We start from the raw sequence: 25,074 nt of genomic DNA on the forward strand, positions 1-25,074 counted from the left end.
ACTAAAGGTATCTTTATTGTACAGGTGACTCTCAACTTATGTGGGGTTACATTCTGGGGAGAGCACATAAAGCCAAAATTGCATATACTGTAGTCAAAACACATTGGGTGCAATGGCAGGTGGGGTTGCCAAGGCCCCCCCAATGCCTGCCTCCTTTTTATTTTTGCTTTTTTTTTTTGTTTAAAGGGTTTGCGAAGCATGTAAAGCTGAATGCATAAAAGTTTAATGCACATAAGTTGCGAGTTACCTGTACTTAAATTGCTAGGTGTCTTCAGGATAGGGTAGGGGAGACAAGCAATGTAGACCTTGGAAGCCATTTTCCCCCCACCCAGTGCAAAGACATCTAACCTTTCTTAACCAAACTGATTACCTGCAGAAAATAACTTTTTTTGACCACTGGATGTCCCTCTTCATTTGTGTCTGAGTCCTATCTATTTGCGATGATCATTGCAAAGGCCTGAACTCCCTGTTTGTTTTTCCTCACAGAGAGATGTCAGGTTCTGGTAAATATTCCAGAGTGACAGAGAGTACATTTTATGAAATACCTAGCCAGCTCCTAACAGACAAACATATACAACCTTCAAAATCCTCATTAATGCAGCGTCACAGAAACAACACTAGACTTCAAAACAGGAATATTTGGTCTTTTTTGGAACTGTGAAGTTACGTCAGGGTAACATACCTGGGGTGATATTTTTATGGTTGCTTTGGTTACCATCATGATGTGTAATGCAGAAAAAGAACTACAGGTAGGACTCTTCGAACCCTGAATGGCTGCAGATATAATACCGTTTCTGGATCGTTTCCATAACTTCACTCTAATTAGCATATCCCAGGAGAGGAAGGAATCCACTGCGTGTTCCTATATTATGGGTTCGTTTGTTAGGTGCTGTCAGAGCTGGCTCCAGGTCCCAGCTCACAGAGGACCAACGCTAGCCGGTAGTAATGTACAAAAGTCTTTATTGAAGTACAGTTTCCATTTTCAAGCCGCAGCGCCCCAGCTCTACGTCTAGGGTTAGATCGGCGAAGCTCCATCTGAATCTCCGCCCCCTGTACACCAGTTTAAGATTCTAGCCTTACTCCACCTCTTCCGTCTCTCCTTTCTCCTCTGGGTTCTGCTACCCCCCGGGGTCCCTTCCTTCCTGGATTCTTCTGACGCTGACGTTGACCCCCCTGACTCCTCCCGCTCTTTTCGGCGGGCTTTGGGACCTGGCTCCCTATCCGGGCTGCCAACTGCGCCGCCCTCCTGTACATTTGAACTTGGCGCGCGCGCCCAGCCTTCAACCTTCCTCTCGACCGTTTCCTCGCTCCCCGATGGAGGCGTGGCCAATCCTGACTCATGTCCTCCCGCTGGCAGTGCGCCGCCTGATCCCGATGCCTGGGACTCCTCCCCCCTACTGCACTCTGGTGTGGACGCTGGTCCTGATTTCCAACTGCTGCTCTCTGAGTCCCCTCTGGCCCCTTCTTCCTGGGGTGTCCCCCTAGGCACCCCCCTTGCCCTGACCATGGGAGCCCCTTTCTGTGAATCTTCCGATTCGCTGGAAAGACTCAGAGACCTCGGACCGCTGTCATCGCTAACATTTCCTTCGGACTCCTCCCCCTCGCTCTCTATTTCCTCCCTTTCCTGTGCCTCTGCTCCTGAACCCCTGACATCCATCCCCCCCTCAAAGCCCCCCCTTCCCCCTCCCCTCCTTCAGGTGTGGGTGCTGGGTGCTCCGTCGTTGTGGGCGTGAATGCCGGATACAGTTCGTCCCCCGTGGCGTGCATCCAGCCGGATAAGTCCGGCTCGTCCTCCGTGCTCTCGTCGACCTCAATTTCCTCTGCTTCCATCTCTTTGCCGCCGTGCTCGAACCCAAGGTCCTCCCCCAACACGTCCATGTCCGTCTCTCCCCCGGTCTCCTCTGGGGACGTTGCCTGCCAAGGACCCCCCAGCCACTTCCTGCGCCACTGCTCCTCTGGTCGATCGTCCCACCAATAAGAACGGTCTGAGTCAGACCCTGAGGGTGATCCCTCCGGGGAACGTGTTTCTAGTGCCGGTTCTTCGTCCGAGGTGAACCCCTGGAACGTGCTGGCTGACAATGTGGGTGTGAAAAGCCAGTCGTCGAAATACGCGGCTGGCATGGGCCTGTGTGGGAAAATGGCATGAAACTCTTCCTTGAGAAGAGGCTCGTCCAAGGCATAGTCCGGCACCCAACGGTTGGCGCTGGCCGGGGTACCTTCTCTGGCGAGAAAATATTCTACTCCCTCTTCCCCCCATCTCGAGTCTAAAATCTCTGTGACCTGGTTGATGGGTTCCCCTCTTGGTGACCCCCTCCTTGTGGGCGTCTCCCTGAGCGGGTCTGGTGCCGTGCCCGGCTCCTGAAATCTGTGAGGTGCTTTGTAGGGCGTGAGCACTGATCTATGGAACACTGGGTGCATTCTGGATCCCTCCGGAAGTGTCAACCGGAAGGCCACTGGATTGACCTGTGCCTCGACTTGGTAAGGTCCTAGCTGCTTATGTCCGAGCTTCTTCTTCGCTAACGATCTGGTCGGCACTGCCTGGGCTGCTAACCAAACCCAGTCTCCCACCTGTATGTCTTCCCCAACCCTTCTGTGCTTGTCAGCTTGCAGTTTGTATGCGTGCTTTGCTAGTTCTAACTGCCTCCGAAGCTGTTCGTAAACCTCCTGCAACTCTGACGCTAAGGCTTCCGCTGCCTGTGGCTCCCCCTCCCCCAGTCTCTCTAATCCCGGGAAGGTTCTGGGATGCCTCCCGTTGTTGGCGAAGAACGGTGTCACCCCCGTGGACACGTGCTTCGTGTTGTTGTAGGCGAACTCAGCGAGCGGCAGGTAGTCCACCCATGTTGCCGGCTGCTGATTTGCGTAGCATCTCAGGTACTGCTGCATGATGGCGTTGACTCGCTCCGCTTGTCCGTTGGTCTGCGGGTGTCTTGCCGACGCTAGGTTGATCTTGACGTTCAGGAAACCCATCAGCTTCTGCCAGAAGTTCGAGATGAACTGTCGCCCCCGGTCGGACAGGATAGACCGTGGCAGACCGTGAACCCTGAACACGTGGTCTATGAACAGTTTGGCGGTCTGTTCCGCCGTGGCCACCTTCGCGCACGGAATGAAGTGGGCCATTTTGGTGAACATGTCCACCACCACTAGCACTGCCGTCTTGCCCCTCGAGCTGGGTAAATCCGTGACAAAGTCCAGGGCCACCCTCTCCCACGGTTCGCTCGGTGTCTGCAGCGGTTCGAGCAGTCCCGCCGGCGGTTTGTGCACTGACTTGGCCCTTTGGCAGGTGTCGCACCTCGAGACGTAATCCGCGACTTCCCCCCGCATCTTGGGCCACCAAAAATCTCTGGCTACTAATTCTACCGTCTTCTCTTTGCCAAAGTGCCCGGCGGTGGGTGCGTCGTGCAACTGCTGCAGTACTTTTGCGCGGAGGTCGTCTCCCGGTACGTAGAGGGCCCCTCTGCGGATGAGTAATCCGTCGCGTATCTGGAACTCGTCGTCCTTCGCCGTGCCCCTGTGCACCTCCTCCATCTTGGCTTGTGCGAAGGGGTCCTCCTGCAGCGCTCGACAGACAGCATCCAGGTCCACGGTTGCTGAAGCACACGCCCACGCTTTCGGTGCGAAAATGTGCTTGGCCGCTGCTGGTGCCGCCTCTTCGAGGTATTGCGGCTTTCTGGACAGTGCATCCGCCATGATGTTGTTGTCGCCTGGGATGTACTCTATCCTGAAGTCGAAATCCGCAAAGAACTCCGCCCATCGTATGTGCCTCTGGTTCAGGAACCTTGCCGTGCGCCAGTACTCCAGGTTCTTATGGTCCGTGCGGACCTGCACTGTGTTTGGCTCCGATGAGGAAGTGCCGCCACACCTTGAATGCTGCATGAATGGCCAGCAACTCCCTGTCCCAGATGGTGTAGTTCTGCTCTGACTTGCTGAGCTTCCTGGAGTAGAAGGCACACGGTCTCCAGTCCCCATGCGGGTCTTGCTGCAACAGTACTGCTCCCACGGCTCTGTCTGAGGCGTCCGTTTCAACCCTCATCGGTCTGCTGGGATTCACATGCAGTAGCTGCTCTTCGGACGAGAAGAGACGCTTGAGTTTCTGAAAGGACTGCTCCGCTTGCTCCGTCCAGATGAACTTCTTCTTCTTGGAGCTGAGCGTGTCGGTAATGGCCGCCGTCTGCATCGCGAACCCCTTGATGAACTTGCGGTAAAAGTTGGCGAAACCGACAAACCGCTGGACCTCCTTCCGATTGCGCGGGCTCTTCCAGTCCAACACTGCGCGAACCTTGGCGCTGTCCATGGCGAGCCCCGTGTCCGACAACTTGTAGCCCAGGAAATCTACCTCCTTCATGTCGAACTGGCACTTCTCCAGCTTGGCGTACAGCCTATGCTCCTGCAGTCTCTGCAGAACTTCCTTGACGTCTCCCTCGTGGGTCTCCTCTGATTCCGAAAATATCAGGATGTCGTCCAGGAAGCAGACGCATTTCTTGTAGAGGAGACCCGCCAATACGTGATGCATGAAGGCTTGAAAACAGTGGGAGCCATTTTGTAATCCAAAGGGCATAACTCTGTATTCATAGGTGCCCAGGGGCGTGAACATGGCAGTCTTCCACTCGTCGCCCTCCCGTATGCGAATCAGGTTGTACGCCCCTCGCAGATCCAACTTTGTGAAAACGCGTCCTTTCCTCACCGTTGCGAGCAGGTCGTCTATCTTGGGCATGGGAAAGGCTGTGGGCTTGGTTTTCGAGTTCAAAATTCTATAGTCTACCACAAGCCTTTTTTGGGGCGTGTCCTTCTTCTTCACAAAGAATACAGGACTGCCCCCTACTGCCTTCGACTCCTGGATGAAACCGCGCTTCAAGTTGAGGTCTATGAACTCCCTGAGTTCCTGCAGCTCGTCTTCAGACATGGAATACAGTTTCCCGGTTGGCAGCGTCGCCCCTGGCAGGAGGTCAATCTTGCAGTCATAGGACCTGTGGGGAGGCAGCTTGTCCGCTTCCTTCTCGCAGAAAACCTCCAAAAACGCTGCGTACTTGAGTGGCACTGCTTGCAGCGTGCCTAATTGTAGCTGCGGGTCATCCTCTTCCCCTTCCGGGCTAGGCAGAATGCAATGTTCCGCACAGTAGGAGGAGCTGAAGGTCAGTTGGCGCTGGTACCACGCCAATGCTGGGCTGTGCCTGTGCAGCCAACTCATGCCCAATACTACAGGCGTGTCTGACAGTTGGGTGACATTGAAGCTGATGACTTCTCGGTGATTCCCAATTTGCATCACCATCGGAGGCGTTTGCTGCACCACCTGCCCCCCCAGCAATTCCCTGCCATCCACCGTGACAACCTTCAGAGGCAGCGTGGCTGGCAGTAGTGCTATGTTGTGCTGTTGAATGAAATCCAGTCCTATGAAGTCTGCGTTACTACCAGAGTCAATGGTAATCGGCACTTCCATAGTGAGTCCATTGGGTAGTTGGAGCGATGCTGTGAGCTGCACCACTGGTTTGGGCGGGAGGGGGTCTATGGGCTGCAAAATTTCTGGGGATTGCTTCACTGACTTGTCTGGCTGGACCCCAGTGCCTCTTCCTCCAGCCCGACTCTGTCGTTTCCCTGCTGTGGTTCTCTCTGCTGAGTTGCGTCTGTTACTTTTGCTGAGGCTGCAGTGTGCTTGTGGAGCCTCTGGGGACACTCTTTCGCCATGTGCTGAGCACTGTCGCAGATGTAGCACTTCCTGTTCCCTCTAGGAGGCTTCGCTTTGACTGCTCCCGGTGTTAGGGCTCTGGTAGCTGACTGAGCCCTGGCGCCTCCAATCTCCATCGGTTCCTCTCCCCCTCCCTGCGGAGGTGTGGATTGCGCACGCGCTGCATCCTTGGGAAAGAGGGGAGGTGCTCTCGCTGGCGTACGTCCCCAACGTCCTTCTTCTCTGTTCCATGGACGTTCTTCCAGACACACCCCAATTTCCAGCGCCCGCTGGACCACTTGCTGAGTGCTCTTTGGTCTCTCCCCCCTTGCAATCTCATCTTTCACATTTGCATTCAAGCCTTCCCAAAAAAGGTCTCTGACTGGAGCAGAATCCTTCTCCCATCCCAGCGCATGGACTAATCCAAAAAAGCGAGAATGGTACTGCCTTACACTGGCTCTACCTTGTTTGAGCCCATGTATGTCTTTTCTGGCGATATCAATGTCTATATTTGATAAAAAACACGAATCCATCGCTTTAATGAAAGCATCCGCATTTTGGAGCGCCGGATCCTTCTCTCTCCACAGATTGCGCAGCCACGCTTTAGCTTCCCCATGCAAATGGGACCAGATAAACCCCACCTTCTCTTGCTCATCTCTAAAGTCTTTATCCAGCAGTTCCAGCGCAAACAGCAGGTCTGCTCGGAAGTTAGGGTACTGCTGTAAATTCCCATCGAAATGAGATACAAGGCTGCCTCCTCTTTTCCCCAGCCCAATCCCCTCTGATTTGGGTCCCGGTTGCCCCTGCTTAGCAAGCACTTCCAACCTGGCTTGGAGATCCCTGCAGGCGGCAGCCGCTTCCTCTTCCCTTTTCCTGGATGCAAGTACCTCCGCGTTGAGTTGTGTCACTGCATTTTGCAGGGCCGCTAGTTGCTGTTCTGTAGTCATCTTGCCTGACTTTTGTGAGCTCGCGAAGCACCAATCCTCTCCCCTCGCTGCGTCCACTCACGTTACGAGGTTTTTGGTGCAAAATTTACGGAGATGGAGCTTACTGTCAGAGCTGGCTCCAGGTCCCAGCTCACAGAGGACCAACGCTAGCCGGTAGTAATGTACAAAAGTCTTTATTGAAGTACAGTTTCCATTTTCAAGCCGCAGCGCCCCAGCTCTACGTCTAGGGTTAGATCGGCGAAGCTCCATCTGAATCTCCGCCCCCTGTACACCAGTTTAAGATTCTAGCCTTACTCCACCTCTTCCGTCTCTCCTTTCTCCTCTGGGTTCTGCTACCCCCCGGGGTCCCTTCCTTCCTGGATTCTTCTGACGCTGACGTTGACCCCCCTGACTCCTCCCGCTCTTTTCGGCGGGCTTTGGGACCTGGCTCCCTATCCGGGCTGCCAACTGCGCCACCCTCCTGTACATTTGAACTTGGCGCGCGCGCCCAGCCTTCAACCTTCCTCTCGACCGTTTCCTCGCTCCCCGATGGAGGCGTGGCCAATCCTGACTCATGTCCTCCCGCTGGCAGTGCGCTGCCTGATCCCGATGCCTGGGACTCCTCCCCCCTACTGCACTCTGGTGTGGACGCTGGTCCTGATTTCCAACTGCTGCTCTCTGAGTCCCCTCTGGCCCCTTCTTCCTGGGGTGTCCCCCTAGGCACCCCCCTTGCCCTGACCATGGGAGCCCCTTTCTGTGAATCTTCCGATTCGCTGGAAAGACTCAGAGACCTCGGACCGCTGTCATCGCTAACATTTCCTTCGGACTCCTCCCCCTCGCTCTCTATTTCCTCCCTTTCCTGTGCCTCTGCTCCTGAACCCCTGACAGGTGCCTTATGGCTTTTATTCTATAGCACTAAGTATGCATTAGAGGGATGCGGGTGGCGCTGTGGGTTAAACCACGGAGCCTAGGGCTTGCCGATCAGAAGGTTGGCGGTTCGAATCCCCACGACGGGGTGAGCTCCCGTTGCTCGGTCCCAGCTCCTGTCAACCTGGCAGTTTGAAAGCAAGTCAAAGTGCAAGTAGATAAATAGGTACTGCTCTGGTGGGAAAGTAAACGGTGTTTCCGTGTGCTGCTCTGGTTCGCCAGAAGCGGCTTAGTCCTGCTGGCCACATGACCTGGAAGCTGTAAGCCAGCTCCCTCGGCCAATAAAGCGAGATGAGCGCCGCAACGCCAGAGTCGGGCACGACTGGGCCTAATGGTCAGGGGTCCCTTTACCTTTAAGTATGCATTGCTTGAGCCATGCATGGCCAGCCTCCTCCTTGGGTAACACTAGGAACCTTTCTGTATACCAGAACTGCAAAGGGTGCAATGCTGGCCAGCGCTAGCAGTCGCTTCCCTCCTGGCTTCCTAGGATGACCAATTTATCAGGTCACCCAGAAGTGGAGATTATAAATTTGACCCATCTAGGGATGCTGCAGTAATCTCAACAGGTTCAGAATCTGACCTGGAAACTGCAGTTTCATTTTCCATTGGGGAAAAAGTTGAAAGTGGCTAGATGTGTGCATCCTTTTGCAAGGTAATTCAGAGGGGAAAACATGGCTGCCCTTGTCCAAGGTAGTTGGGTGGGGGTGAAGAAGAATCATTATTTACCCAAATGTGTATCCACATATGCCTTGCATTAAAGCAATGGAGTGGCTAGACAGCATCAACATTTGGTTGTCCATCCGATTACACCTTTGGTTCCTATAGAATCTTGGAATTGTGGAGTTGGAAGGGACCCCCTGCGTCTTCTGGTCCAACTCCCTGCAATGCCAGAATCTGAACTAGATCATGGAATCACAAATTCTACTTGAGGCTGTGGTGTGTAAAATTGGAAACTGCACATGGGCGTCTTCAGAGGGGAACAAGATTGCAGATGTGGGTGAAAGGTTATGTGCTTGTATGCATGTGAGCCCACAGACCCATAGGCTCAAGAGGGAGAGTTTCCATTTTAACCACTTTCATGTTACCCACACAGTGAAGCCTACCCATGGGTATGAGTAGGAGGTGAGACAAGGGGACCTCAAGGTCCCTTCTATCTAGAATCATTCTAGATAGGGCAATTAAATGTACATGCATATTATAGTCAGTAGGCACTGCTGAGGTGTTAAAAATAAAGGAGAATTGTATTTTAAATGGAAATGAAGGGCTCCATGTAGACCTTTGTGATCTTAAACATTTGTATGCACAAGCACCTCAAATTAATCTGGGACATATGCAGCCCTATTCTATAACTCAGGAGTAAGACCTGATGAATGCAATGGATTTACTCCAAATAATTACAAAATAAATATGATGAATAGGATCATAAGTGTTCAATTTTGACATATAGTATCTATAGGGTATATGATATATTTCATGCAGAGTATTGCAAATATATTACTGGAATATTGTCGATTCTGCTCATTTCAGAGATTTTAAAAAATATATTATTCTGCTCTTCCAATTGTAGTCCAATCCTTAACTGCAGCAAATTGGCTGAAATAGTCTGATTGTCCTTCTAACTTTCTGAAAGGAGTTGACATCTTGAGAAACAAAAAAAGAACAGTAGTTTAGCCAAGGGGTGAGGATTAGTTTTCTGCATGTTAGATGGAGAGAGAGAATATTTTAGTCATAAATGAGAGATTATTAACTTTTATGACTTTGAAAGATCCATATTCACAATTGCCATAAAACAGACGAGTAGAGAAGGTCTTTCTTACCAGTGAATGGAGGGTCATAACTCTAATGGTAAAACAGCCACTTATTCTCCAAATGCATTTTAAATACACACAGAACTTACTGTCCATGTGACTATGCTGTCACTGTATCGCGAAGTATGTGGAATAATTTTTGATTTAAATTTGAATTTCCAACCGCTGATATGATTGCCAGTAAAAGAACCCTAATACTTTTGAGATGATGTTTCCCTTACCCATGGGCACAGTTTAGCTATTGCTATCTAGAATGATGGGTAGAAGAGAATGCAATTGTTAGGGTTAATTATATTCAGGCTCATAATATTGTTGCATCCATGTTGATCTGCCTCTTTGGGGTTTTGCATACCCTACTAGCTGATAGTGAGTGACAGATTAATGGTTTACTAATGGGCCATTAAGCTTGTTTTTATCACTTTGAATTGAAGTCCTGTCCAAGGTGGAATTATTTTGCCTTGGTGGAGCCTGGGAGAGAAAGCGAATGTGCATGTGAGAGGGAAACTGGCAAGCATGTTTGCAAACATCATTCCTTAGGAGAAGCCTTTGCTCCACTGTTTGTTCCTTTCTTTGAAATCCTGAACTTAGTATTTCCTGTGTTGCTTCTGCTGTACCCCGTACTACTGCTTCAGCATCTGTATTTGTAATTATTATTATTATTATTATTATTATTATTATTATTATTATTCATTCCATTTCTGTACTGCTATATATTTCAAAGAAATAAACTCAAAGTGGTTTGAGTTTTTAAAAAATCAAATGAAACAATCCAGAAGAAAGTCAGATGTAAAGCATACCTTCAAAGCAAAATAATTAACAGGAAACTAAAGTATTATCTTAAAGATTTCAAAACAAAAGATTATGAAGGTGGTCAACTTCAGAATGCATACTTAACGAAGCAACATTAACACACATACACACTGTCTCTCTCACTATATATATAAAACATTACAAAAATAAAGCATTACTTAAGAAAAATAGAAAATGCACATTTAAAACAGTGTAATTAAGAAGAGTACAATTATTACCATAAGCTTATTATCATTGGCCAATCCTGCCAATGGTGGCTCATGGCTGTGGAAGCTGAGGCTTGGTGACCTGGAGCTTGATGATGTGTAACCCCAAATTTTGGATCCTCTCCAAACTAATGCCAAAGTTGTGCGCTTGTTTTGTGCTGTTTATGCCACAAAGCTTGTGTTTTGTGCTGCCCCCCAAACTAAGTAATTGATACTCAGCCTGGGGTTACAAGCTGGCACCCAAAAATGATACTGATACCGGGGGCCATAGGTGTTGAATAGTGGGTAGACATAGCAGACGACGCAGCGATTTCTCCAAAGCAGCTCTTTATTTGTAAGCTGGGACAGAACTGAGCAGCAAGCAGCTCAGCCGGCCTATAAAGGCTGTCAACATTGTAGCAACAACAACCCAGGGTTTCCCACCTAAAGTAACTGACGTGGACCTGAGTGAAAACTATCTACACGATACTCCTGGTGGCCAGGGTGAGAACGTCAATACATAACACCTCTCCCCACCGAGATAAGGCATTAGTTACAATCATAGTGGTTCCATTACATACAGCAATACACTTATTGGTTTCGGTAATAAGCCTATTAATTGACCCTATTCACCATACAGCTTTACATGTGCAGTTTGTCCAGTGAACATAGTCTTTTAAATACGGGCTACTGGCCTTGTGGATTTCCTGGGCGGAGAGTTCAGCACCTTCTGTGGCCACAGCCTCCTCAATGACTTTCTGCAGCGTGAGGTCTGGCTTGTCGAGGAGACGCCGTTGCAGATGGATGTCCCGGACCCCGCAGACGAATCAATCCATCAGGGCATCGTCTAAATCTCGGAACTTGCAGTGCATTGCAGCCAGTCGGAGGGCAGTGGTGTAGTTGTTAATTGACCCCCCCTCTGCCTGGTTCTGGTGGTAGAACGCATGGCGGGCAGCAATCTTGGACGGCTTTGGCGTGTAGTGGTTGCGTAGCTTCTCTTGAATCGTGTCCCACGGCTCTGCCTGGACTGCTAGAGGCGCAACCAATGCTCGGGGCCATCGCGAACACTTCGGGGCCACAAAGGCTGAGGAAGAGGCCCCGCTTCTGCTCTACAGACTCTTTTGTCAGCTCATTTGCTTGGAGGTAGCAGTCAAACCGAGCGAGGTAGGAGTCCCATGATTCAGAGGCTGGGGCAAACGGCGGTAGAGGCACGAGGGAAGCCATGGTTCTGATGCCGACATGCAGGCGATGGATGGAACACCATGCCCTAGCCAGAAGGGTCAGCTCTGAATTGGTTCTGCTCTGTGATGCTCAGTGTTTCAGCTCCGTGATTCAGCTCAGTTCAGAGGGTGGCCGCGTCTGGCTGTGCTCTGATGTCCATCGATCCCATCCTCGTTGCCAGTTAGGTGTCCCCCTGAACCCAGAATTCTGGGGCTGCCTCAAGCCTTTTCAGCAGCCACAGCTTTTGTAGCTGGAGTCTCACCCTCTCAGGCCGGGGGGGGGGGGGGGCGGGGAAGGCCTGCAAGGCAGGGAGCAGGTCTTCCAGGGCTCACAGCCAGAACACCTCGTGACAGAGACATTGTGAGGGCCCACATGTCTCTCCTGTAAAGGACTTGAGTCTCCCACTGCTGGGAAGTCCTGAGCAGCACTCGAGGAAGGGAAGCAGGCAGTCGTCTTGATAGAAGTGTTGCCAAACAGAGAAGAAATGCCAAACAAGTTGGAGAAATGCTTACTCATGATGACACCTTAAAGGGGACCGCTTTACCTTTTGTTGCTCCCTGGTAAGCAGCTGGTGCTTTCATCAGTGCAGGTTTGAAGGGAAAAGCCATACCCCTTGACCTTTGTTTTGTCCAGCAACTATCCATTCTACATTTACCGCCCTCTGGGACCTGTATGGTCCTAGTTCTTAGCACCAGCCCTGTGCTACCTTAATCTGGCAGACTAATCTTTATCCCATGTTTTATCAACCTCCAGGAAATGGCCTGCAAAACTATATAGTATCCAGATGTTCCTTGCTGTGTGCTGTGTTCCAGTCAAAATCTGTGTACTTAAATACTCTGGTTTCACAAATCCTCAGGAAATGCCTAGAAACTCATGCTAAGCAACCGTGCATTTCCACTGCAAGCTGTAGCATTCATTGATGGGCCCAGGGTAGCGTTTATAACCCTTGCTGTTATTTAAGCATTAAGTATTATGAACATTTTGCAGAACACATGCATACTGTGTGAACCAGAAGCTGTGTTTGGCATCCACATAATTCATAGCAGGATCCATTTATGTTGCTCCATGGTGTGCTATTTGAGAGTAAAGCATTGCTTATTCCTTCATTATTGCTTAATTAAAATATAAGATTTGTCTGGGCTGATCTGCCATTTCCCTGCTGGCTCCTGACAAAGAGAGGAAGAATTGTTGAAGGAGGGGAGGCTAGGATTCCTAGGAGAAGAACATTTCTTCCCTTTTCTTCAAATGGGTACTCATTTTGTCCGTAATCCAGCAGGAATCCTCTTTTCACTTTCCTTCCTCTCCTCTAACCTTTCCACTGTCTAGGTGGCCTGCTTTGGGGAGAATATCCATTCTGCCTTCCTTAAAGCGATGCTGTCTACTGGGTTTAAGCTGCCACAAAAAGGAATTCTGCTTGGAATCCAGGTGAGTTTGATACTGCAGAAAAGGCATGGGAGCTCTCCAAGGTCATTTCTAGACTGTTGCTATTTTCTGGTGGAGTTCAGTTACATGCTGGAAAATTCAGGCTGCACGATTCAAATGGACGTGGAAGCCCTGCCCAGGGACTTGCGCTTGCTCTCCCCACCTCTCCTGCCCCAATGCTTGTCCTGGTGGATCTAGGCATAGCGCTACGTTGAGTTCACTCCTTTGATGCATTTCAGGCCTTCATTTCAGGACAATAAAAGGAGCCCAACCAAAAATAAAGAAATAAATTCAAGGAGACTTCCCTCCCCGCCACCCCCTCCTCCTGCAATGCTCCTTAACTGCCTCAGGGCAATTACAAGCAGGAGACACAGAAGTATGATACGTTCATAAATCTGCACAAGGCCTGTGTGTCTGTTCCCCAAATGATCAGTCACTACATCTGAGATTAGAAAATGCTTGGGGTCTCATAAAAAACAATTGATGGCCTTTTGCAATTCCCCCGCTGTGCTTGTAATAAGCTTACACCCTGCATAAAGTCAATAAGAAAATAATTAAAAACAATACCGACTTTCCAGGCTGTGAATGATTATTACAGATGCTGAGACGGGGTGTGGGAACTGGGCCCACAAGTTTCAACCTCAGAAAGCAGGTCTTAGTCAAGAATTGCCATGCTGGGTGGGGGGAGGCAATACTGTCATGGCAGCGGGGGGTGCCTTGGAGAGAATTGACACTACTAAGCTACTATTACACATGGAAAATGAATTCTACTGCCAGCTTTGATACAAACGGGTATGTTCTTGGGGCAAAAATAGTTCTGGCTTTGTGTCTCTGTTCTTTGCTGTTTAGCACTTTAGGGTGGGGTAGATATTCATATCCCTACAAACTGTAGGGCTGTGCCATATGTTACAACAGGATGAGAGTGTGCTCTGCTGAGCAGATGATGCTATCCCAGTAAGATAGCGGTATATAAATCATTGTGAAGGTGCAATACTTGACCTGTAAGTAGATGCTCAGTCAAACTGCATGCCCTTTTGGAAAATCCCTGGCTAGTGATTAATGAGCACTGCATATGTTTTCTGTGCTGAAAGTGTAGGTCTTAAAGAGTCACCAGGTCATGGGAAGTGGAAATAAAGTGTCAACTTCATTTATTAACTCGCTGATTTTCTTTTTCATGCATCTTTCCCTCTTGGATTAATTGCTCAGTGACAGGGGTGTTTGTATGTGTCTGTGGGCCTGGAAACCTCAAGAAAAGGGAGGAAATCCAATTTGAATAAAGATGCAAACTGTTTCTTCTTAAAGTAAAATAATCCAGGCATAATTTAGAAGGGAAATGGGATGTTCAGTAGAATTTACAAGAAACAGGGCAGCTTATTAGCTGGCAGAAGACCAAGCACCCTATCAGCTACAACACCCATTATGCCAATAAAGGCTGAATGAATGGAAAGCTACAACACCACTAAGACATGGAACAGTATAAGCAGAACAAAAGGTTCTGATTACTGAAGCTCTATGTCCCTTTGAGAAGACTTTTAGACACTGCCTGCTCTCAAGGGCTGTGAAGGGACTAAACAGATCTGTGGCACTTTTCTTCCTCTGAGGCTATTTTAGATCGGCTTATTGGGCATGGGGAGGGTGTGCAAATGCCAGGATGAGAGGTACCAATGGGCTCCCACTGTAAATTGCCTGCTGCATTAGGCGGGTGGACGGGCGTGGAATAGGGAGTCTTGTTGAAGCTACCTTGATGGAGTTGGATAAATGAAGCTCCCTCAGGGTGTCTACCTCGTCTGGCATGGCCTACTCCTGTTACTGCGGCCACGTCGATGGCAGGAATAGTATGGAACAGCTTGTTCAGCCCTGTTATTGGCCTCTGCTAAATCCATGCTGTTTCCTTGCTCCCCTCTCAGTCTCCTTCTTGAACACATCCCAAAGAGCAGTAGTTCAGCTGTTGTAAATCGTGTGGTGATTTATTTATTTCCAGCCCTTTACCCCAAGGTGCCAGTGTTGGAAAACAACTTAGCCCAGGCCACGTGAACCCTCCGAGAGCCCCCTCCTCAAGAGCAGCCTGGGTGGGAAACGCTCCCCAGGTCTTCCTTTGCTGGGTCAGGCACAGTGGTGGCTTCTGCAAATGCTTACTCAGGGCAAACCCACCAGGCTGCCCCTCCCCACTTCCCAATATGCTTGCAAATTCAGTTGCGTTCAATACAAATAGTGCCCTTGAATTATTGAACCGAAGTGGTCAGGGGCATCAGTATGTCTCATAAAATGACAATAATGATGCTGATTTGCACCAGAAGGTTCTGATGATTCCATTTTGATGGTTTTGAGGGTGGGGTGGGGGAAAGAGACTGACAATGCTAATGAAGTGATTTTTGGCTGGAACCTTGCATTTTCTATTAAACAACATTAGATGAATGGCTCTTTTAATTCCCTTTCCTGATTGGGCTATTTAGTAATGCTTGTGGGGAGAAGTGCATCTGTCTTACAGCTGTGGTGCAGAAATGCTGAGCATCATAAAATGCTGAGAGCATTCAAGGAGTGCTTTATTTTTAGGTCCAGAGAACAGAGACCAATTTCTTGGCAATCTCCTGCATGAGGCTGTGCATATTCTGAGTGTGTGTGAATTCACAAGGGCACGTGGTCTTACTGCTGTCTCCCCTGAGTGGTGGGATGTTCACAGTGGCCTTTGGATTCCTGTGTTCCTCTGGAGGGAAGAGCAGCACAGACTAAGCACCTGGTCCTTAAATACACTTAACACGTTAACATTCACAATGACTATGCAATCCTACCTGTGAACTGCTCACACATGGAACTGAGCAACTACTCCTGTCCCCTCCAGCATGCATGCTCTGAGCACATGACGGGCACCATCCTGCTTTGTGTTTCCCAGGAACTGTCCTTCCATTGTGATGGGTTTTTAGAATAGCTGGCCGGTGTTCACTTGTACAGGTTATTCCGTAGCTGCTAGCATGGTGCACAAATAGTATTACTACAAAAAACTTTCCCCAAAACCTAGCCTGCTCCAGCTTACCTCTTTTAGCAACTTCTCAACTAAAACCCAGCAATCATTTACATGCAGTGAATTACGCCTGGTAGGAGAGTGCAACTTGCTGGGCACATGCTGTGAAGTGTAGGTATAATATAGTTAGTGTGTGTGTACACATGTACTGTCCAGAATTCTATAATGAAAGGTGGGATATAAACAGAATAGCTTGCATAAAACTGGAAGCTAGAATAGATTGAAATGCTAAGGAAATGTCTTATTTAATTTCCTTACATTGAACTATGCATTTGAGAGTGGTAGCCTCAGTCCAGTGCTAAAGAGAAGGATCCAGAGCTGTGAACACCATTATACTGTTGCAGTATTAGGCACCCAGAAAACAACTTTCTAGATTAACAGCTTGCAGGGCAGCAGCTGAAGAAGGAGCAAAAAGGGTTTTCTTGTGTGTGTGTTTCTTTGTGGCTGATTAGCTGCTCTCCCTGTGCAAAGGTCAGAGGGGGCAGGGTTTCTGTTGAGGCAGGTGATTAGCTGTGGGAGGAGCTTATCAGAGCTTGCAGGGCAGCAGCTGAAGCATTTTGATCCATCTTTTAGATTTAGGGGAGCTAGTCTCAAACGTTTGTTGGGGGAGACCTAGGGTTTTTTTTGGGGGGGGGGTATTTGTCCTGTCTTCACGCTTTTTATGATGGAGGACCGCTGTAGCCACTCCCAACGACACGTTCTCAAGATGGAGGGTGGAACAGCTGCAGTCGCCTGCGGTTCCTGCGCAATGTTTGCCATCTTGCCAAAGGTTGCAGGCCGCTTTACCTGCAGCAATTGCAAGTTGATTGCCCTCTTAGAAGACAAAGTCCAGCAACTGGAGGAACGTCTAGCTACACTCCAAAGAATTAGAGAGCTGGAGCTCTTCTTGGAAGCAACAGAGCACACCGTCTCCACCAAGGAGGAGACAGGGGACTCCCCTGAAAAGGAGGCTAGTTCACCAACACAGGAGCCAGAAATATGGAGAAATGTGACTCAAAGAAGTAGGAGGCCCAGGGTTCGCCCTGATTGTTTAGAAATACACAATCGCTTTGAGGTCCTCTCCCCTAGCATGGAAGACGAAGAGCAGACTCCATTTGAGGATCTCTCCCTCATTACAGTCGATCAGGTATATGAAGATGAGCAGCAAAGTCAGTCCTCAGGGAATGTGCAGGCGACCTTGGAACGGACAGCTCACGGAAGAACCCCAACCAAACCTAAGAGCAGGCGTGTAGTGGTGATAGGGGATTCCCTTCATGGAACTTTGAAGTGTCAGGCATAGCTCTAATGGCTTTAGCCCAAACGTAGCAGAGTTTTCCTGCACAGCAAAGAAGCTAGTTGAGGTGGAAATGACTAGTCAGCTAGACTCGGAATAACTATTTACAGGATTTATTAAAAAGGAAAAGAAAACAGCAGAGTTTCTGCATACAAAATAAAGCAAAATAAATCCTTCCTTTCTCTCTCTCTCTTAACCATACACAGAACTCCTACTCCTAACACACCCAACACACACTGTGCTAGCATTCCCAGATAACAGAGTTGAGTGCTGGTCGTTAACCAATCAGAGTAAGTAGTTTCTAGGTCAAGCAGACCTTGGCCTTCTGCCAAGAGTAAATTGACACTGCCTTGAGTTAATTGTGTGAAGCCAGAATCTGTAAGTTTCCATGAGAATCAATTAACAGAAACTGAACACCCCCTCACAGATTCTGCTGGACAATTAACATCAAATAACACCTATGTAGGAGATTATTTTTCCAGCAAACCTAAACTCTTGCACATTTGCTTGTTCTTTGTCTTTGCCAATGGTTTAGTTAATACATCTGCTACATTTTCTTCACTTGATACATAAGTACATGTGATTATATTGTCTTGTACACAGCAACGCACATTTTGGTATTTTACAGAGATATGTTTGGAACGTGATTTGAAACCCTCTGTTTTACTTAAGGTTATACAGGCCTGATTATCAATGTAAACTCGTACTGGTACTCCACAATTTACATTTAAATCTGCTAACAAATGCTTGAAATAAACCACCTCGTTGCACAATTCACTCAATGCGGCGTACTCGGATTCTGTTGATGACACACTTACAATGTCTTGCTTGCGTGACCGCCAGCTGATTAAAGCTCCACCGACCATTATGACTAGTCCTGTGACAGATTTTCTATCTGGCAAATTTCCCCAGTCACTATCACAATAGCAAACCAACATTTCATCCTCTGAAGAATTTAACTGTAACATATAGCCAATTGTCTGTTTGAGGTATCTCAGAACTTGTTTTACCCCTTTCCAGGCATTTAGTGTGGGTTTTGAGACCAATCTACTTAATATGCCTACTGCGTAGCTAATATCAGGTCTGGACCACTGTGCTAGATACAATAAACTTCCAATTACAGAATGATATACATCAGGATGTTCAAATTCAGGACTCTCATCTGTATGAAGTGTTTTTATGAAACCTGGATCCATAGGCACCACTGCCCCTTTGCAATCCTGCATCCTGTATGTAGTCAGTAGTTGTTTAACTTTGTTCTGTTGACTAATTAGGCAGCTGCCATCTTGGGCCCAGCACACTTCCAACCCTAGATATGTCCTAACCGGGCCTAAGTCTTTCATTTTGAATTTACTGGACAATTGCTTGGCAAACTTTTTAGTTTGTTTATCAGTTTTGCAAGCATACAATACATCATCTACATAAATCAGACAAAACTCTTGATCACTGCCTGTACCACGTACATAAACACAATTGTCAGCTGTACTCTGCTTGAAACCAAATGACACTAAAGCCTCATGGAAACATTTGTTCCAAGATCTTGCAGCCTGTTTGAGACCATATAGAGCTTTGTTTAATTTCAACACTCTATTGGAACCTGTCTCATAACCAGGCGGTTCGGCTAGATACAGGTCTTCTGATATTGAAGCATGTAAATATGCAGTCTGGATATCAAAATGGTTTAACAGAAGTTTTCTCTTTGCTCCAAGCGTTAGAATCAACCTTACACTTTCCGCCTTAGCAGTAGGGGAAAAAGTCTCGTCATAATCTTTTCCAGGCCTCTGAGAGTATCCTTGAGCCACTAAACGAGCTTTGTATTTGTACTTTCCTGTCACCAGAGGTTTAAGTTTGTACACCCACCTGCAGCCTACAATCTTTGCCCCCTCAGGCGCTGCTACTGGTGTAAAGACCTTGTGCTCATTCAGAGAGGACATCTCTTCCTCCATTGCCTGTTTCCAGAGCTCTGCCTCCTCTTTTGGTAACTTTAACACCTCCTGGAAACTCTTGGGCTCTGCAATTACACTAAACACATTTGCAGTATCCGGAGAAAAACGCACCGGAGGCACTCCTTTATTTTGTCTTTTAGATCTTCTGGGAGAAAATCTTTCTTCTGACCCACTTTCCTCCTCAGAACTACGACCTCTCTTTTGTTGCTTAGCAACTGGTCTCTGGCTAATTCCACTTTCTTGAGAGCTCTTATCTGAACTTTCCTCCCCCTCAGACTCTGATTCTCTATGTTTACCTTCAGAGTCATGAAGCTCCTGAGAAGGTTCAAACCAAACCTCAGTATTGGCATGTAGTCTCTCCCAGCCACTATGTTCACAAAAACTGGCATTCCTGGAGATCACAATGCCATTTGTCCCTTCAGCAAAGCGGAAACCTTTTCCCAGCTCCTGGTAACCCACAAACACTAACTGTTTGGTCTTAGGATCTCCCTTCTTTCTCATTTGTTTTGGAATTAATACCCAGGCTTTTGATCCAAACACATGCAAATGGTCAATTTTGGGTTTTTTGTGAAACAATTTAAAGTACGGAGTTGTACCTATTGTTTGATGAAAGAGCCTATTTTGGAGATAACACGCGGTGAGCATGCTCTCCCCCCAATAAGACATGGGCAAATCAGCATCATCAAGCATGGCAAACATCATATCTTGTAAAGATCTATGTTTTCGCTCTGCAACGCCATTCTCCTCTGGGGAAAAAGCGTTCGTTTTTCTATGCCCAATGCCATGCTTTTGTAACCAATCTCTAAAAGCATTTGACATAAATTCGCCTCCTCTGTCCGTCTGAATCCTTTTGAGTTTAATGGACAGAAATCTTTCCACAGATGCCACCCAGCCTTTAAACTTAGTGAACACATCACCCTTATTCTTCATGGGAAAAACCCAAGAGTAACGCGTGGCGTCATCCACAATTGTTAATGAAAAACGCGATCCACCCCTGCTTACAGGAAATGGACCAATTACGTCCATGTGAACCAGCTGTAGCGGTGACTCACTAACTCTGTCACTTCTGGGGTAAGAGACTCTGTGGGTTTTAACCTTTTTACAAACATTACAATCAAGGTACTTGTTACAACTCTTTAAATCACCCCCATCAGCCAATTCAGACATTTTTAGTACACTTTTCCAGCAAGCATGCCCCATTTTCCTATGCAATAAATGCACACAGTTGTCATGTATAGCTTTGTTATTCACTGCAGGCTGAGATTTACTGACTACTGCTGCAACTTGAGATCCTGCTTTAAGCCAAAACAAGCCTCCCTCTGACTTAGCAGTGCCTAAAATCTCACCAGCCTTCTTAATAATGCAACTGTCTCCTTCAAAATACACTTTAAACCCAGCTTTTAGCAAACAGTCTACAGACATCAGATTGCTCCTTAATGAAGGTACACAAAGTACATTTTGCAGGCATTCACGAAGACAAGGAACAAAAACTGCACCCCCCCGAAATCACTTCGGAAGTACTTCCGTCTGCTAGAGTCACCTGGCTGCGCTGTGCTGAGTTCTTGGAAACAAACAATTCATCTGAATTTACGATGTGCCGAGACGCTCCCGAATCGACCACCCAGACAGCTTGTTTCTCATCAGCAATCTTGACCTCTGCGGTCACCAGCTGAGCCGACTGTTTTCGTTTGAAGAATTTCTTTTTACGCTGCTGCTGCTGCTGCTGCTGCTGATCTCGTCTCTGCTCCTGCACCGGCCACTGAGACTTGACCAACTCCGGACATTGTCGTTTTAGATGCGCTGAAGACCCACATCGGAAACAACGCCTAACAGCAAACGCTGACTCCTCACCGGTACGCTGCTTTTGCGTCACCTCTGGCACGGCATGAGAACTCCTTCCAAACCGCCCGCCTGTAGGAGCCTCTGCAGCAAACGACCTTTCTTGCCTCTTCTGCCATTCTTCAATCAAACGCCCAGTAACATAGCTGACTGATAAATCACACTCCTGTAAACCTTCTAGAGACAAAACTAAATTATCCCAGCTTTCCGGGAGAGAACTCAAAATAATAGCCACCTTCTCCTGCTGGTCTAACGCACAGTCTCTTTCCTGTAGCGCAACAAACTTTAACTGTAAACTGTGTAGGTGTTCCTGCATTGTAACCCCAGGCTGTAACATTGCCTTGTACAATGCCTTGCGAATGGACAGCTTGGAAACCGCTGTCTCACGCACATGGAGTTCTTTAAGTGCTTGCCACACACCTCTAGCTGTCTTGATTCCCCTCACATACGGCAACTGGGAATCTTCCAGCCCCAAGACAATTGTGGCCCTTGCTCTTTGATCTTTATCAAGGTCTTCATCATCAGGCTTCGCAGGAAACTTACTCACCACCTGCCAGAGACGATCCCTCTGTAGCACTGCCTGCATGCGTTCCGACCACAGCAAGTAATTGGAGTCATTCAGAAGCTCAAAAGCCATCTGAACTGGTTGTGAGGCCATCTTGAGAGCGATGTCCCTGGAACCCGGAACCAGCTACTCACGACCACCGAGAGAGAAAACAGGAACCACAGCAACCAGCATTCACACGCTGCGGCTGTTGTCCTTGTGTCCACTGCGTCACCAGCTCACAACAGGAACCAGCCAGTGTCCATCTGCTGCACCAACAGGAACCACAACTTCTGGAACTACTGGAACCAACACCGTTGATGCTGACACCACCACAACTCAGGCTGGCAGCACAATACCCATAACCTCATGGAACTTTGAAGTGTCAGGCATAGCTCTAATGGCTTTAGCCCAAACGTAGCAGAGTTTTCCTGCACAGCAAAGAAGCTAGTTGAGGTGGAAATGACTAGTCAGCTAGACTCGGAATAACTATTTACAGGATTTATTAAAAAGGAAAAGAAAACAGCAGAGTTTCTGCATACAAAATAAAGCAAAATAAATCCTTCCTTTCTCTCTCTCTCTTAACCATACACAGAACTCCTACTCCTAACACACCCAACACACACTGTGCTAGCATTCCCAGATAACAGTTGAGTGCTGGTCATTAACCAATCAGAGTAAGTAGTTTCTAGGTCAAGCAGACCTTGGCCTTCTGCCAAGAGTAAATTGACACTGCCTTGAGTTAATTGTGTGAAGTCAGAATCTGTAAGTTTCCATGAGAATCAATTAACAGAAACTGAACATCCCTACTGAGGGGAACAGAAGCAGTGATCTGTGGGCCTGACAAGCTGTCTCGGGAAGTGTGCTATCTCCCCAGGGCTAAGATCCAAGATGTAACTGAACGACTGCAAGGAATCATAAAACCCACTGACAAATACCCCTTCCTCTTGGTTCATGTGGGAACCAATGACACTGCAAGCAATAGCCTCCAGAAGATCAAAAGAGACTACGAGGCTGTGGGCAGGAAATTGAAGCAATTAAATGCACAAATTGTCATCTCATCTGTCCTCCCAGTTGAACGACGTGGCCCAGGGAGAGAGGGAAAAATAGTGGAAGTGAACAGCTGGCTTCGCAAATGGTGTAAACAGGGAACGGTTTGGATTCTTAGATCACGGACTGCAGTTTCTTGAAGATGGACTTCTGGCAAGCGATGGGCTGCACTTCACAACGGTTGGGAGGAATGTTTTTGCCAAAAATCTCAGAAACCTCCTCAGGAGGGCTTTAAACTGACTAATGTGGGGGAGGGAGACAGTGCTCCTGAAGGTAGGAGTCTATCAACTGATGAAGATGATCATCCAAATGTCATAGACCAAATGGAGCAAACAGCACGCAGACCTAGTGGTGGGAGGAAAAAATCCTTAAATAAGAGACACGGGGAAATGATTAATGGACTTCAATGTCTGTACACTAATGCGCAAAGCATGGGAAATAAACAAGATGAGCTTGAGCTCTTGGTACAGCAAACTAAATATGACATAATAGGCATCACTGAAACCTGGTGCGATAAGTCCCACGATTGGAATGTAATAATGGAGGGATACAATCTATTTCAGAGAAACAGACCAGACAAGAAAGGAGGAGGAGTGGCGTTATATGTCAGGGATGTGTATACCTGTGAAGAGATCCAAGATTTAGAACCTCAAAGCCAAAGTGAGAGCATTTGGGTCAAAATTAAGGGAGAGAAGAATAACAGTGACCTCATTGTGGGAGTTTACTATAGATCCCCAAGCCAAACGGAGGACATAGTTGATGCCTTCCTGGAACAGATGGCCAAGCATGCAAAAGGAAGGGAGATAGTAGTAATGGGGGACTTCAATTACCTGGATATTTGTTGGATGTCAAACTCAGCCAAGAGCATAAGGTCAAACAGATTCCTCACTGGCCTTGCAGACAACTTCATTGTCCAGAAAGTGGGAGAAGCAACAAGAGGAACAGCCATTTTAGATCTGGTCCTAACCAATGTTGATGACCTGGTTAGTGGGGTAGAAGTGGAAGGATCATTAGGCGCGAGTGATCATGCTCTTCTGAAGTTTACTATACAGCGGAAAGGAGCAGCCAAGCATACTAGGACTCAATTTCTTGACTTTAAGAAAGCCGACTTCATAAAACTTAGGGAAGTGCTGGGTGAGATCCCATGGACAGTAATACTAAAAGGAAAGGGAGTTCATGATGGCTGGGAGATAGTAAAAGCACAACTTCAGGCAATACCAATGAGACAGAAACATGGAAGGTGCCTAAAGAAGCCAGGGTGGCTATCTAAAGAACTTTTAACTGAGTTAAGATTAAAAAAGGATGTGTACAAAAAATGGAAAAGGGGGGAAACCACCAAAGAGGAATTCAAACAAATAGCCAGCACGTGTAGACACAAAGTCAGAAAAGCTAAAGCACAGAATGAACTCAGGCTTGCTAGAGAGGTTAAAAGCAACAAAAAAGGCTTTTGTGGGTATGTTCGTAGCAAAAGGAAGAACAAAGAAACAGTGGGGTCACTCAGAGGAGAAGATGGTGAAATGCAAACAGGGGACACAGAAAGGGCTGAACTCCTCAATGCCTTCTTTGCATCAGTCTTCTCCGATAAAGAAAACAATGCCCGACCTGAAGAATTTGGAGCAAATGATTCAGCAGAGGAAACACAGCCCAGAATAACTAAGGAGATAGTACAAGAATACTTGGCTAGTTTAGATATATTCAAGTCTCCAGGGCCAGATGAACTGCATCCAAGAGTATTAAAAGAACTGGCAGATGTGATCTCAGAACCACTGGCAGTCATCTTTGAGAATTCCTGGAGAAAAGGCGAAGTCCCGGCAGACTGGAGTTGTCCCTATTTTCAAAAAGCGGAAAAGAGAGGACCCAAATAATTACTGCCCAGTCAGTCTGACATCAATACCAGGGAAGATTCTGGAGCAGATCATTAAGCAAACAGTCTGTGAGCACCTAGAAAGGAATGCTGTGATCACCAATAGTCAGCATGGATTTCTGAAAAATAAGTCATGTCAGACTAACCTGATCTCGTTTTTTGACAGAATTACAAGCCTGGTAGATGAAGGGAATGCAGTGGATGTAGCCTACTTTGATTTAGCAAGGCATTTGACAAGGTGCCCCATGATATTCTTGTAAAGAAGCTGGTAAAATGCGGTCTTGACTATGCTACCACTCAGTGGATTTGTAACTGGCTGACTGACCGAACCCAAAGGGTGCTCATCAATGGTTCCTCTTCATCCTGGAGAAGAGTGACTAGTGGGGTGCCACAGAGTTCTGTCTTGGGCCTGGTCTTATTCAACATCTTTATCAACGACTTGGATTATGTATTCAAGGGCATCCTGATCAAATTTGCAGATGACACCAAACTGGGAGGGGTGGCTAACACCCCAGAGGACAGGATCACACTTCAAAATGACCTTGACAGATTGGGCCAAAACCAACAAGATGAATTTTAAC

General features: G+C 47.6%; 1 protein-coding gene across 3 annotated transcripts in view; it reads left to right on the top strand.

Moving 5' to 3' along the window:
• Positions 1-25,074, top strand: part of CPS1 (carbamoyl-phosphate synthase 1) — a 196,170-nt gene that overhangs the window by 162,664 nt on the left and 8,432 nt on the right. For all 3 annotated transcript variants that reach the window (XM_083399727.1, XM_083399725.1, XM_083399726.1), the window contains one exon: positions 12,863-12,961. In XM_083399727.1, the coding sequence (XP_083255853.1) occupies positions 12,863-12,961 (99 nt within the window). The remainder of the gene's footprint in view (positions 1-12,862; positions 12,962-25,074) is intronic.

The sequence above is a fragment of the Podarcis tiliguerta genome (assembly GCF_965153285.1).
Source record: "Podarcis tiliguerta genome assembly, chromosome: 1".
NCBI classification, from domain to species: Eukaryota; Metazoa; Chordata; class Lepidosauria; order Squamata; family Lacertidae; genus Podarcis; species Podarcis tiliguerta.